Source organism: Coregonus clupeaformis, chromosome 25 (assembly GCF_020615455.1).
Source record: "Coregonus clupeaformis isolate EN_2021a chromosome 25, ASM2061545v1, whole genome shotgun sequence".
Taxonomy (NCBI): Eukaryota; Metazoa; Chordata; class Actinopteri; order Salmoniformes; family Salmonidae; genus Coregonus; species Coregonus clupeaformis.
In genome coordinates this window covers 8876717-8892184 of record NC_059216.1, presented here as the reverse complement: position 1 = coordinate 8892184, position 15468 = coordinate 8876717, and the positions used below count along the sequence as shown (strand labels likewise).

Sequence of the window (15468 nt, the reverse complement as noted above, 5' to 3'; positions counted from 1 at the left end):
CATCTAAAGACCAGTTTTTGCTTTGTCATTATGGGGTATTGTGTGTAGATTGACGAGGGGGAAAAACAATTTAATCAATTTTAGAATAAGGCTGTAATGTAACAAAATGTGGAAAAAGTCAAGGTGTTTGAATGCACTGTATGTATCACTAGTGTCACGGTTTACTAAGCCAGAACCCAGAAGCAGACCAGGACAAGGTGAGTTGAAACGAAGGTGAGTATTTATTTAACAGATTCAAAAACGATGCAGAATAATCCAGGGGACAGAGCGGGCGGCGGAGATGAGTTGGTGGAGGTGCAGTGGCAGATCCGATGATGGCTCGGCAGCCGCCGACAACCAGGCAGGGGTTGGGTGAAGGTTCCGGGGAATTGACTGTAGACAGAAACAAAACGGAGGTAAGTACACGGCAAGCCAACAAGGTGCAAAAAAACAAAACTAACGCTAGAACCTCAAAGGCTGATACGCTGACAAACATACTGTTCATGGCTAACGATCCGGCAGGGAATGGATGTCAGGTCAGCGCTTATGAAGGGTGATGATCAGGACCAGGTGTGCAGATCGCTGATGAGATGCAGGTGCGGTTAATCGGGAGATCTCCCGCCTAGCCACGTCGCCCGGCAACCAGGCAGGGAGCGTTCAAGAACCCTCAGGAAACTGGAGATTCCGAGCAGAAAAATGGCAACACAGGCAGGAACCGACTCAGGATGCAGGGTTCATGACAGTACCCCCCCTCCGACGAACGCCACCGGGCGGACTACCCGGAGCGCCAGGATGGAGGCGGTAGAAGTCACGAAGGAGGTCAGCATCAAGGATCTGACGCCGAGGAATCCAACTCCTCTCTTCAGGACCATACCCCTCCCAGTCCACGAGATACTGGAAACCCCGGCCCCGCCGTCTGGAATCCATAATGCGGCGCACCGTGTAGGCAGGACCACCTCCGATCATCCGAGGGGGAGGAGGAGGAGGCAACAGAGGACTGAGGAGAACAGGCTTGAGGCAGGAGATATGAAAGGTGGGATGGACTCTGAGCGTTCTAGGTAACTTGAGTCGAACCGCAACAGGATTTATCACTTTCTCCACCACAAACAGACCAATGAACTTCGGTGACAGTTTCTTAGTCTCAGTCCGCAGAGGAAGATCCCGTGTGGCCAAACAGACCCTATCTCCGATGGTATAGGTGGGGGCGGGAATCCGGCGACGATTCGCCTGGAGCTGATACCGGTCAGAAACTCTAAGGAGGGCCTTTCTGGCCCGATGCCAGGTCCGGTGGCAACGACGAATGTGGGCCTGAACAGAGGGCACTGAGAGATCCCTCTCCTGAGAAGGAAACAAGGGAGGTTGGTAGCCATACAGGCACTGGAAGGGAGACATCCCAGTGGCAGATGTAGGGAGAGTATTGTGGGCATACTCAACCCAAGGCAACTGAGAGACCCAGGAGGTGGGGTTGGAGGAGACAAGGCAGCGTAGCGTGGATTCCATCTTCTGGTTGGCTCTCTCCGCCTGACCATTAGATTGGGGGTGAAAACCAGATGTGAGACTGACTGTAGCTCCAATGGCCAAACAGAAGGACTTCCAGACAGCAGAGGTAAACTGAGGACCACGGTCGGAGACTATGTCACTGGGCAACCCGTGGACCCTGAAAACCTCCCTAACCAGGATCTCGGACGTCTCAGAGGCAGAGGGAAGCTTGGAAATGGGCACAAAGTGGGCGAACTTGCTGAATCTGTCCACGATAGTCAGAATGATCGTGTTCCCCTCAGAAGAGGGCAACCCAGTGACAAAGTCCAACGCCAGATGCGACCATGGTCGCCGGGGAATAGGGAGGGGGTGAAGTAGTCCAGAGCTGGGCCGATTGGCACTCTTATTCTGCGCACACACTGGACAGGCAGCAACAAACCTCTGAGTATCTTCTCCCATGGCAGGCCACCAAAATCGTCTGCGAAGTAACGCCATCGTCCGAGCCACGCCAGGGTGACAAGCCATCTTGCTGGCGTGGGACCATTGGAGGACAGCGGAACGAACCGACTCAGGCACAAACAACCGACCAGGTGGACCGTTACCGGGACCGGGCTGCGTCCGAAGGGCCGCCATAACCTCCTCCTCAATCCTCCACATAACTGCTCCCACGACACAGTTCCGGGGAAGAATCGTCTCGGTCCTGGCCCCACTCTCCTCCGTCTTGGAGAACATCCGGGACAAGGCGTCCGCCTTGCCGTTCTTAGACCCAGGTCGGAACGTCAGGGAAAAATTAAAGCGTCCGAAAAACAAAGCCCACCTGGCCTGACGGGAGTTGAGACGTCTAGCCGATTGCACGTAAGCAAGATTCTTGTGGTCAGTCCATACAATAAACGGTTGCTCCGCCCCCTCCAACCAGTGGCGCCACTCCTCCAAGGCAAGCTTCACCGCGAGAAGCTCCCGGTTACCCACATCGTAGTTCCTCTCCGCAGACGAAAGACGACGAGAGTAGTAGGCGCAGGGATGGAGTTTACCGTCAGTGGAGCATCGCTGGGACAGGATGGCGCCAACCCCCACATCAGACGCATCCACTTCAACGACGAACTGACGGGCCGTGTCAGGTTGAGAGAGAATCGGTGCGTTGGTGAATCGCCTCTTCAAATCCAGGAACGCTCGGTCCGCCTCAGGATTCCAACTGAAGGTCCTGGTACTGGAAGTCAGGGCAGTTAAAGGAGCGGCCACACGGCTGTAATCCCGGATGAATCTGCGATAGAAATTCGCAAACCCCAGAAACCTCTGGAGCTGCAATCTCGTACCGGGCTGGGCCCAATCCAGAACCGCCCTAACCTTCTCCTGGTCCATCCTAATCTCTCCCCTGGAGATGATGTACCCGAGGAAGGATGTAGTGTGGGCGTGAAATTCACACTTCTCGGCCTTCACGAACAGGCGATTCTCCAACAATCGCTGCAGAACCTGCCTGACATGCTGGACGTGGCTGGAAGTTTCCTTCGAAAAGATAAGAATGTCATCCAGGTAAACAAACACAAAGAGACCGATCATATCTCTCAGGACGTCATTCACCATACTCTGGAACACTGCTGGAGCATTGGTCAGTCCAAACGGCATCACCTGATACTCGAAGTGACCCATCGGTGTATTGAAACCCGTCAACCACTCGTCCCCCTCTCTGATCCGGACCAGGTGATACGCATTGCGTAGGTCTAGCTTGGTGAACACAGTAGCACCCTGTAAGGAGTCGAAAGCAGAGCTCATCAAGGGCAGGGGATACTTGTTCTTGACCGTGATATCATTCAACCCCCGATAATCAATACACGGTCGAAGAGAGCCATCCTTCTTACCCACAAAGAAGAATCCTGCCCCCAGGGGTGATGATGAGGGACGAATGAGACCAGCAGCTAGGGACTCCTTGATGTAGGTCTCCAAAGCCTCACGTTCAGGTCGGGAGATGCTGTATAACCGTCCCTTGGGATAGACAGCTCCAGGGAACAGGTTTATGGCACAATCATATGGTCGGTGGGGAGGGAGTGACAGAGCCCTCTGTTTACTGAACACTTCCCCCAAATCGTGATATGTCTCGGGAACCAGGGACAAATCTGGGGGTTCATTTGTTCAGTAAGACAGAAACTGTAGACAGAAACAAAACGGAGGCAAGTACACGGCAAGCCAACAAGGTGCAAAAAAACAAAACTAACGCTAGAACCTCAAAGGCTGATACGCTGACAAACATACTGTTCATGGCTAACGATCCGGCAGGGAATGGATGTCAGGTCAGAGCTTATGAAGGGTGATGATCAGGACCAGGTGTGCAGATCGCTGATGAGATGCAGGTGCGGTTAATCGGGAGATCTCCCGCCTAGCCACGTCGCCCGGCAACCAGGCAGGGAGCGTTCAAGAACCTTCAGGAAACTGGAGATTCCGAGCAGAAAAATGGCAACACAGGCAGGAACCGACTCAGGATGCAGGGTTCATGACAACTAGATTTGATTTATTACAAGATTAAGTGTATACTGGGCAACCTTCATAAGGTCTGGATGCCTGATATGGAATACAGTACGACTAAAGGAGTCTGTATTGAAAACATGCTCATGTCAGGGGAGATATCTATTTAGGCAATCCCTAGCTGCTGGGCTGCTCAGTCCTGGCCCTGGGGGTCTGCCGTCCTGTGGGTTGTCAGTCTGGCCTTGGCCTAACCCACCCAAAACAAATAATTAAGATCCTAAAGCTGAGTGGGGTGTTTTGGGTTGGGGCGCTGCAGGGTGGTGCACCCCTAGGGACAGGATGGGACGACCCAGCTATACTGTGTGCAAGTAAAAAGAGCTCTACAGTACTATTAGGTCTATGCGATTAATTATATGGAGGATTTGCTGTTTCTGTGTGTTAATATATATTTGAGGTGTATGTGTTTTTTTGTTATTTCCAAACCCTTCTCTTGAGAATTAAAAAAATTGAAGGTGGGAACTGGGAAGGAAATTGTGTTGGGAAATTGTTGAATTATTGACTAGACTGGTGAGGGTCGGGCGTGCAGGCGGCTCGGACTGGTTGGTCAGTCTGGCTGAAATTGGATATAGAGGATGTCTTAATAAAGACAATCAAAAGTTGTTGTATTTTCTCAAGAGTTGTTCATTTGTTAGGCTATTGGTTAAAGGTGCAACACAATATTTATTATTGAATGACCTTTGATCTAGTTCAGCCTTATTAATCACTTAAACATATTTAATAATGATCTCTTACCTAGCTTGATGACTGTGGGCATTTTTGCTTACTTTTTGTTCTAAATAGAGATGGCATATTGGATTGTATAAAAATGCGGGATGCCCACCAGGTTATGTAACCCCCCCCCCACACACACACACACACACACACACACACACACATTTCTAAAACCAAACTGGCGTCCATGATGAAAATGGTGAAGCTTATCATTGTCATGTCATTGTCAATAACTAAAAAGAGTACAGGGAAGTTAGAAGTAAAATTAGTAGGCTACTGATACTACAGTCATGCTCAGTCACCTGTCCAGAAAAAAAGGAACATGGACGTCTGTGTCAGTCGGTACTAGCGTAGGACATCAAAATCTATCTTCTTCAAGACGAGTGTCTGCCATACGATGACGCTGGCGGCTGGAGGCATGATCACCGGTACCGCGCGCTGAAACATAGATTAGCAAGGGTGATTCTACGACCAAGCAAACTCAGTAGACTAGGCTACAACCGACTTTGTAGCCTATCGCAGTGGATGGAAAACATATATTCAATGTACTTTATATGAGCTATAGCCATTATTGATAGTTATTTAGAGAGTTATTGAGGAAGTGAAACTATGTTGTGAGTGTGCGTAATCAACACCTCTCCAATACGCAGCGCTCTGTCTTGTCAGCTCAGAGAGCGCGGTCCGTCAGTGCATGCTTATTTTAATTTTATTTTTAGTCATTTAGCAGACGCTCTTATCCAGAGCGACTTACAGACTGAAAGTTACCTGCGCATTGGTCCTCGTTGTCTTTTATAAATGTCTCCAATTTTATGTGAACTACAGAGGTGCCGGCGTATGATTTTGAACCCCTTTCCATCGACTCTTGGACAACAGTAAAAGGGGAATGCTATTGAGGCAGTCCGTGGCAGGATCTTGTACAATAGGTAAGATGGATGGACTAATTGATTACCTTGAATTGCCTTGAATTAATTGCATTACATACTGTCATGCATTTTCACTTTGTATGTCCGTGATTGTTAATCTAAGTTTCCCTAAAATTCATGATTTGTAATATCTTGAGATGCTACATGTCTATATTTCATCAGCTAGTCAGTCGACACTGATGAATTATGATAAAATGTGAAGTCTCAATGCCATTAGATATACATAATTAATGTACTAACATATTTATAGAGACAGACTGCGATTGATGAAGGTGTGGAATAGGAATGAATGTGTGACATTTCAGAATTGGGCATTCAATAAGCCATAGTTGTATTCCAAAATGGACTAAGCACTGTAAAAGACTGTTAGAAGTGATTTGTCATTTCAGATCATTGTTGTCACCTCTCAAAAATGTATTCTACTCACATTAATCAGCGAGAGAGAGAGAACAGCTCATGAGCCCTCTTCACGCTTACTAAACTGAGCTCTCCAACCAGAGACTCATATAAACATAAGTGCATGTCACTGTCTGTCTGATGATTTATTAGTGGACATGAAATATGCTCTTTGTTGTGTAATGTACTGTGAATTGAAATTTCCTCTTATCTGAAAAGCAACAGAGATGCATCCTCAAAGGCATATGAGAATTTTGTAATTCTAAAGCAAAGGCAGCACACTGAAAAAACATAAATCATAATTGATGCTTTGCCTTGACATGCAGAGGAGAAGGTACTTGTGTGTTGTGGGAATCTTGTCAAATGGACATGATTTTTCATAGAGTCAAAGGTCCAGGCTGAAATAACATTTATTGCTCCAGCCCTTAGATAAACTCCTTAATGTTCATGTTCTGTGATATTGCTCCTGGGTGAATTAATCTCCAAAAACATTTCCTAGAATGAAGGTTAAACTAATACTCAGAATTCCGTCCCACCAAGCCTTCTTCTTCCACACAAAAACAGCTACATGATGACTAATCTGACATAGCCACCTTAATGCCATCATTCCATAGTAGACCTATAGGATGCATTTACTATGCTATAGGATACAGGATATAGGCTCACTGGGTTTTTCCATTGCCTGAGATGCGTGAGAGAAAATTAAGCTGGTATGCTCTCCTCTCATCAGAGCCTCAGTGAGTAGGCTTGGGTGGAAAGATTAATTTGCTGTACAAGAAGGTCTTCTCATCGACCTCCTCTGGGACTGAGCTGATCCGCTTTGGTTGGCTACTAGTTCTATTTATGCTAATTTCCCTGTCTGATAGTGAGAGAGGGAATAGTGGTGAGTTCCCAGCACTTCAGAGCACATGAATCATACTGCTTAAAAAAACAAACTTGCTCACAGGAAGACATGTTATCCTGGCGACAAGCTCCCCTGATGGTGTTACTGTCATTATTGAAATAGCCTATTATTGAAATAGCCTGTTGAGAATACACTTACCGTAGTATGAAAGTACCTTTGTTATTTGCTTTGGTGCTTTGTTTAGCTTTTTAAAAGTCAAGTGTCTCTACAGTCAACATCACTGGAGCTTATTCATGACATACTGTATGAGAGGCTTTCCCCCACTTCTAGAATGGAGTACTCCAACGATGCAGTGATGACTAGTTCATAGAGGGTAGCTCAGCACTATGATCAGTATGCATTAAAAAATCATCCAACATTTGTCTTCATCTCACTCGTTGGTATGGAAGGAGCTTGGAAAATGATGGGGGACTTTTTACCACCGTTTTTATGTGAATTTAGGGGCATGAAATGTGTAACAGTGACAGATGGTGATTTGGTGGTTCATACCGTGTGAGGTGTATTAGCGTGTGAAGAATATTCCCAGCCCTTAAACCATGTCTCCAATCTACAAGTGTGCTGCATCAGCCTCTCCTGATCATCACCCCATATAGACACATTTAGCTGATTCTTTTGTCAATGCATCAGTGAGAGTTTCATACAATTGAATGTCATCACATATCATACCTCATCCCACTTTCCGTAACTATACCTGTCTTGTCCTTTCCACCTCCCAGCCTGTTATCAGAGCTTGCGGTCTATCCACTCAGATCTCCCTGAAGTCCCTCTCTGTCCCCCACCATGGAGAGTCTGAGTGAGCTGCAGAACCCGCTCCTAGATAAGACCAGCAGCAGACACGTGGTCCACAACGACTACCAGGCTTACCAGGGCGACTACCCCAACCACCAGTACCAGGAGAACATCATTGGCTACTTCGTCACAGGGAGCAACGGCAAGACTAAGGCCCAGCAGTTTCTGGATGCAACCTCTCTGCACCTGGCAGTGGAGGCCTTCTATAGGCCCAACTTTATCCTGTACAAGGACGATGTCAGCCTCCAGAGCAAGGACTTGAAGAGTGAGAGCTCCGAGACCACCTTCACAGAGAACAAGGACAATGTGGTGGGAGTGGAGGGAGCCCCCATAGAGGACCCTCAGGACAAACTACTGGGAGAGAAGGATGTGAAGATCCAAACTGTCTCCTATGAGGTGGAGGAGGAGGGACATGAGTATGAGGTGAGAGTTCACACAGAGGGCAACCAACTATAAGTGACCAACTAGAACTTTGGATTTGGGATGTGATGATGCTCATACAAAAATTAATAGGACAAATGAAATAACAAGGTTACCTCAAATTGTGTGGACTTTAATAGTGAGTTGCAGAAAGCTATCAGGGATGTTTATGAACAGAATAATTGGTCAGGGCACTCATTACTGTTCATGTTAATTAACAAAGCTCCCTACCTCTTGCTAATAGGCTGCTAAAGCTGCAAGCATGATTCATACCTATTTGTTCCATCTAACCGTCTGTTCACTAAATGGCACATTTGATGTATTTCATAGAACTTTTCCAAATCCAATAGAGCAGTAGTTTTTCTGTTCCATAATTGTTGCCAAATCTCCCTGTTCATCTTTGATCATATCACTCCAGGCCTTTTGTTATGTTAGGACAAAACTGTGACTAACCACTCCAAATTAAAATGGTGACAGTGGCAGAGCAACTTCTTTAGAAAAGTGGCTAAATCAAATTTCATGCAGCCAGGGTTGTGCAATACCCAGTGCTGTGAGTTGGCAGCAGGGGAGTGCATAGATCCCTAACTGGGCTTACCATCAGTCCAGCTCCTGTCACTAGCAGATGGATAGATGCACAGCAAATACATTCATTAATGCCAGAATGCAGTGCTTTGAAAGTATTATTAAGTGGAGACTGGGCTGATACATGGCCCCGGCACAGGTGAGCCAGCAGATCAGTTATTCCAGGTCGATTCACAGAACAAATTAATCTGATGACAGTTTTTTTCAAGCACTTTGGCAAATATTTCAGATTTAAGTGGCATGATTGTGCATTCATTGGGTTTTCACACATCTTTCACCGCTGAGTCCTTTATGCAAAATCAAAGTTTTCTGTGAAATACCAGGAGCACATTTTGTTTAGTCACCAATACATCAGATAATGATAGGCTCACCATTTAGTTATTTTAACTCAAATACTTTTCTTCGGCAGCTGCTTCTCTTGGTTTACCCTCTGTGTGTGCAGGTGTGTGTGTGTGTATACATGTATGTGTGTGTGTGTGTGTGTGTGTGGCTCACCATGTGTTGGTAGATCATTGAATCCTTGGATGTAGTTCCAGGAATTGGAGATGGAGTGAGTGTGCCAGCCAGGTGGAGATCACAGCTCTGTAGAAGGCGTTTAAAGTGTTCATGTTAATGTTCTCAACACACGAAGACAAGAGGGAAAGAGCTGGACGATAGTTCTTACATGTCAAAGCCAATATCTGCTATTAGTTATTCTATACACGTGTTTGTGTTCATCATAAATTATCCTGGAAACCCTGCATCTGTATACAGACAAGACATGGTACTCAGTAGGGATATGATGGCATTAACTATTCCACACGATAACACGTGACTGGACCATGTCCTCAATGGCACCCATCTAAATTATCTTCTTAGTAATAATTTTGTTTTGGTGAGCTCTCTGGCAATGTTTTATATTTGTATTTGTATTTATTATGGATCCCCATTAGCTACTGCCAAGGCAGCAGCTACTCTTCCTGGGGTCCAGCAAAATTAAGGCAGTTGTACCATTTTAAAAACATTACAATACATTCACAGATTTCACAACACACTGTGTGCCCTCAGGCCCCTACTCCACCACTACCACATATCTATAAAACAAAATCCATGTGTACGTGTGTGTGTATAGTGCGTATGTTATCGTGTGTGTGTATGCATGTGTCTGTGCCTATGTTTGTGTTATTTCACAGTCCCCACTGTTCCATAAGGTGTATTTGTATCTGTTTTCTAAATCTGATTTTACTGCTTGCATCAGTTACTTGATGTGGAATAGAGTTCCATGTAGTCATGGCTCTATGTAGTACTGTGCACCTCCCATTGTCTGTTCTGGACTTGGGGACTGTGAAGAAACCTCTTGTGGCATGTCTTGTGTGGTATGCATGGGTGTCCGAGCTGAGCGCCAGTAGTTCAAACAGACAGCTTGGTGCATTCAACATGTCAATACCTCTCACAAATACAAGTAGTGATGAAGGCAATCTCTCCCCTGCTTTGAGCCAGGAGAGATTGACATGCATATTATTAATGTTAGCTCTCTGTGTACATCCAAGGGACAGCTGTGCTGCCCTGTTCTGAGCCAATTGCAATTTTCCTAAGTCAATTTTTGTGGCACCTGACCACACGACTGAACAGTAGTCCAGGTGCGACAAAACTAGGGCCTGTAGGACCTGCCTTGTTGATAGTGCTGTTAAGAAGGTAGAGCAGTACTTTATTATGGACAGACTTCTCCCAATCTTAGCTACTGTTGTATCAATATGTTTTGACTATGACAGTTTACAATCCAGGGTTACTCCAAGCAGTTTAGTCACTTCAACTTGCTCAATTTCCACATTATTTATTACAAGATTTAGTTGAGGTTTAGGGTTTAGTGAATGATTTATCCCAAATGCAATGCTTTTAGTTTTAGAAATATTTAGGACTAACTTCTTCCTTGCCACCAACTCTGAAACTAATTGCAGCTCTTTGTTAAGTGTTGCAGTCATTTCAGTCGCTGTAGTAGCTGACATGTATAGTGTTGAGTCATCTGCATACATAGTCACACAGGCTTTACTCAAAGCCAGTGCCATGTCGTTAGTAAAGATTGAAAAAAGTAAGGGGCCTAGACAGCTGCCCTGGGGAATTCCTGATTCTACCTGGATTATGTTGGAGAGGCTTCCATTAAAGAACACCCTCTGTGTTCTGTTAGACAGGTAACTCTTTATCCACAATATAGCAGGGGGTGTAAAGCCATAACACATACATTTTTCCAGATCAATAATGTCATAAGCCACACTGAATTCTAACAAAACAGCCCTCACAATTTCAGAAAGCAATGTTTTCCAAAATGCCAACACTTTAGTCCCTCTGCCAGTGTTTCCCATCAAGTTTGATGGGGAATCAGGACATTGCTGGTGTGTAGGGGTGTAAAACGAGATTTAGGCCTAGGTGTGGGTGGATGATGCCAGTCCATAGTGATGTGGGCCATGGCCGTCTCTGTGTTCCCTGAAGGTGTGCCCAGTGTCCCCTGCCTTGTTTACAAGTTTGAACACTGGAATGAGAGATGGAATCTACACCTCGATTAGGCTGATAGAAATCCTCATTATTTTGTTTAAAGGGGCAGTGCTGTAAAAAATGTGATTTTCCAAATTGTGAAAGTTATGAAAATGCAATTTTTGTGCCTGGAATTTCAGCCTGTTCAAGTGGGATGGAGTTTTTGGTCCAGATCATGACATCACAATCTGATCTGATTATTCTGACCAATGACCAGTCATCTTTTATTTGCCTATGTGTCCTCCTACTTTGAAGGGGTAAGCGGGTTTGGTTCTGGAGTCTAGACGATCAGGGCTGTGTATGTAAATATACTTAAATTTGTATCAACACGCCCACACGATCAGCTAAATAAATTATACAAAATATATTTGGAATTATGTTAATGAAATAAACACACAGTGATTTATGAGACATACAGTGATGATTTAAAAAATACAATTAAAAAGACTGCATGGGGGCTTTAATGATTTTCAATTTGAGTGTCATCATTTCTATATAGCCTTCACTTTCTCGTTCTGAACTTAACGCCAGTGGAACGGGTGTAGCTTTGTGACAATGACCACACGAGCAGTCGCGCACTGATTTGACAGTTATGCGGGTGTCTGCTATTGCGGGTTAACACTTTATCTGATTGAATCTAGGCCCCAGTCTACGAATCTATCCACAGGAGCATGGGCATCCATTAGAAATGTGCTTGGATGTGGAGAATCTAACCTGGTGCTTCAGGTGTACACCAGGAATGAAATAGATTATTTCAGAGGCCCATTGTGGGACAAAATCTCATGATCATTGGTTATGCATGTGGGTCTCTGTGTGTAACGTCAAACAGAATTGTCATAGCTTCTGTAGCTACATATGAAATGTATTATGTAATACTTTCTCTCTACAAGCACAGTACTTGTGGCATTTCATGCACAATGCAAGGACACTTCAAAATGCTTATCCCTCTCTCTATCATGTTTGCCAATGGGTGAGAGGGTGAGATGAGGGTTCTGCTGCTATGTCCACTTTGTCTACACACTCTCTATGCCTCTTCCTCTCTCCTTTCGTCCTCTTTAAATTGGCTCATTTATTTTCGGCCCTGAACATCCATTTCCATTTTCTCTCCTCCCTCAGTCCCACAGGTTTGTTTGATCCCTGTTAGTAACAAGACTAACAAATGAATCCTGTCCTGATGGAGAGACATTCATTTAAACAAACAGCAGCTCCCGCTCTGGGAGAACTGCAAAGGTGAGGCCATGTCTCCTTAAAGGTCATCCCAGTGATGTGGCTCCTCGTGTTTGGCTATTCACTTTTGCCAGAGTGCCCACAGCAGCGTCAGACTTTCCCATTCATTAGCTCCTCAGCTAACCAGGGGCCTCTGAGGAGGATCAAGGTACAGTATGGGAAGAGATCACACTGGCCATCAGAACATTCACAGCCTTTCAAGCAAGACGGGCAAACAGACGAGGGGTGGTGGGGTGCGTGTGGAGAAAGGGAGGCAATTTAGCACATAAATGGCACTGTGTTCTTCCTGTTTCCCCTGTCACCTGGTGATGATGAAACAATCTGTTAATCCAACGTTATCTGTTATGCCGCTCATGGGTGTTGACAGAAATACAAATCCTCTCTGCCTGACTGAGCCCATCATGTCCTGCATGTAAGCAGAACAAGGGCAGATATGCCTGGGGGTGTTTGTCATCTAATGTCAAACTGTTAGGTGTTGCAGTAACGGTAACAGCAAGGTGTGGGCTCACACGGTATTCACAGTATCTCTGTAGTGCAGAGTTACCTACCTATAAGTGTCGGGTTCAGGTCCATGGAACAATGTTCTCTAATCTGATCCTATAACCTTGCTGATTTGTTTTATAAATAAAAGTGATGTCCCCCCATTTAGTAATTCAGAGATACACCAAACATGACCAGTCCTGTCCTGTCCCCCCTCTCTCCTTTCCTCCTTCCCAGAGCGACAGCTCCAGTGACACTGAGAGTGAGGATAACTTCATCATGCTGCCCCCTCGGGACCACCTGGGCCTGGCCATCTTCTCCATGCTCTGCTGCTTCTGGCCCCTAGGGATCGCTGCCTTCTACTTCTCCCAGAGGGTGAGTCCAGGACCCAGGCCCCACTTCACCCCTTTACACCTACTACCCTGTAATTAATGCTAAATACCCCCAGCACGCTCTGCAAGGTCAGTAGGCACAAGTGCTCTCGCTCTCTCAAGTGCTAACACAGCCCATTTTCCACACCCATCGCCCTCTACCAATTATTGCAGACCATTGACTGCGTAAACTATATAGGTTCTGTCCCCTTTTTACTCTTGTGATGACAAGCAACAATACCACCTAAGAGAGCAATGTAAACTGTGTACAGTTAAAACTAAAGGTTGATTGTGCCACATATGCAGTATGTTTTATTTTATTTTCATTTAGTCAATCAAAAGCGTCATAAATACATGTTATTTTATGTTAGCAATACATTGCCCACATGAGTATCTAGCAGATACTATCTAGCTACATGTATTTTTCAGGAGATAATGAATAGACATGATCTGCTTCTCCAGGGGCTGTCTCACCATTGTGATATTGTGATTATATTGAACCCCATAGTGTGGGCTCATGGGTAGGTAGCTTAGTGGTTAAGAGCTTTGTGCCAGTAACCGAAAGGTTGCTGGTTCTAATCTCCGAGCCGACTAGGTGAAAAATCTGTCGATGTGCCCTTGAGCAAGGCACTTAATCCTAATTGCTCCTGTAAGTCATTCTGGATAAGAGCGTCTGCTAAATGACTAATTATTATTTATGTCTATCTATAAATAGCAGCACTTTAGTGAGCAGGTTCTGAATGCAGCAGGTCCCCTCCCTGCCCTTAATCCAACTACAATTTATCTCAGTGGTTCGCAACATCTCTCAAACTAATTGCAAAGACAATTACATTGCAAAATCACCCTAATAAAGGATTCAAAGGGACAAATGGGTTATAGGCCGGTCTTTTCGGAGGGATCCAAAAACATCCAAACAACACATTAGTCACTGTCAAAACGGTAGTGACATAATTGCCAGAGCAACTAATGGCTCCCTGGGAACAATTCCTTGTTTTCTCTCCCTACAGTGAATTTACTACTCACATTTTACTACTCACATTTTTCTCAGTCATATGTAATCATGGCTAATTTCTCTCTCCTTTGTCTCAGACTAGCAAGGCCATGGCTAAGGGAGACTTCTCTAGGGCAGGCAGTAGCTCCAGAAGAGCTCTGTTCCTCGCTGCCCTCTCCATCACCATCGGGGCAGGGATGTACGTGGGGGGGGTGGTGGCCCTCGTAGCCTACCTGTCCAAGTCTAGGGGACACGTATAGCAGCAGGACCAGGGCCACAGGGTAGAGTGCTTGGGAAGCCTTCCCTGTTATGGCAACCCTGAAGCACCAGTCTACATGTTTTGGTTGTGGAGCAGCAGAGAGGAGAGAGGAGGAGAGGAAGGACCAGAGGGAGAGACAGCCACTTCTCTCTAGGTTTATCTGCCTGGTAAGGATGTTTGAGGTTCACAAAATAATGAGGGAAAACCCCTAAAGGAAAGAAGATCTATTGTCCGTCAATGACTGTTCTGCTCCTCTACATGAATGAGATGAAAGCTAGTGAAGTAAATGTGATGATACAGTACTACCTAAATTCCAGAGCTAACCACCTTCACTGATCTTCATTATGATCATGGAGGCCCCATCCATATTTGTAGCTGTTCTCTGTAAATACTTCTTGTGCAGATGGTGTTTTTGGTCTTATTGATTTTCATGCCACAGTGAGTTATAATGAGCCGGCCATTGTGTCTGAAATGCAAAACCAAGAAGGCTCACTTTACTGATTATTCATCAAACTGCTCGCCAGTTCAGTCCAGGAAAATCAACTGCCATCACTCAATAGACTCTAGACAAAGGAAACTGTGTTTATTGTGCACTGTATATCCTTCAGAATAAATACATTTGGCATGAATAATGAGTTTTCTGTTTTCTGTCTTTCTCTCTTATTCATTGTCTCATTGACTGTGGAGAGAGGCATCGCTGACCGTGTAATGAGGGACGTCAGAATGCACTGTTGGCCAATGTGAGTTATATTGACAGTTTGCTTTCCTCCCGGCTTCTCCCCTTACTGGCATGGCCTCCTCTGTTCTCTGCATTTGGCATCACTCATGACGTGACTTTAGCTGCCAGGAAGCTGAAAGCTCAGGAACAAAGCATATATTCTGGAGTCAGGATGTCAGAACGAAATGAGTGCAGTCTTTTATTCACCTGGAGA

General features: G+C 45.4%; 1 protein-coding gene across 2 annotated transcripts; it reads left to right on the top strand.

Moving 5' to 3' along the window:
- The first annotated feature begins 4867 nt into the window (after window positions 1-4867).
- On the top strand, window positions 4868-15154 carry LOC121538799 (synapse differentiation-inducing gene protein 1-like). Of its 2 annotated transcripts, XM_041846965.1 has the most exons (5): window positions 4868-5145; window positions 5509-5609; window positions 7626-8121; window positions 13153-13290; window positions 14376-15154. In XM_041846965.1, the coding sequence occupies exons 3-5, from the start codon at window positions 7690-7692 to the stop codon at window positions 14535-14537; spliced, it is 732 nt and encodes a 243-aa protein (XP_041702899.1). In that variant the 5' UTR covers window positions 4868-5145; window positions 5509-5609; window positions 7626-7689; the 3' UTR covers window positions 14538-15154. The 2 variants fall into 2 exon arrangements, with proteins under 2 accessions (XP_041702899.1, XP_041702900.1); XM_041846966.1 differs by having other exon boundaries at window positions 4868-5609; window positions 7659-8121.
- The last annotated feature ends 314 nt before the right edge of the window (window positions 15155-15468 follow it).

Excerpts from the sequence above, each read along its gene's own strand:
- LOC121538799 (XM_041846965.1), top strand. The coding sequence starts at position 7,690 with ATGGAGAGTCTGAGTGAGCTGCAGAACCCGCTCCTAGATAAGACCAGC. Across the intron at positions 8,122-13,152 it reads AGGAGGGACATGAGTATGAG|AGCGACAGCTCCAGTGACAC; the intron begins GTGAGAGTTCAC and ends CCTCCTTCCCAG. Across the intron at positions 13,291-14,375 it reads CCTTCTACTTCTCCCAGAGG|ACTAGCAAGGCCATGGCTAA; the intron begins GTGAGTCCAGGA and ends CCTTTGTCTCAG.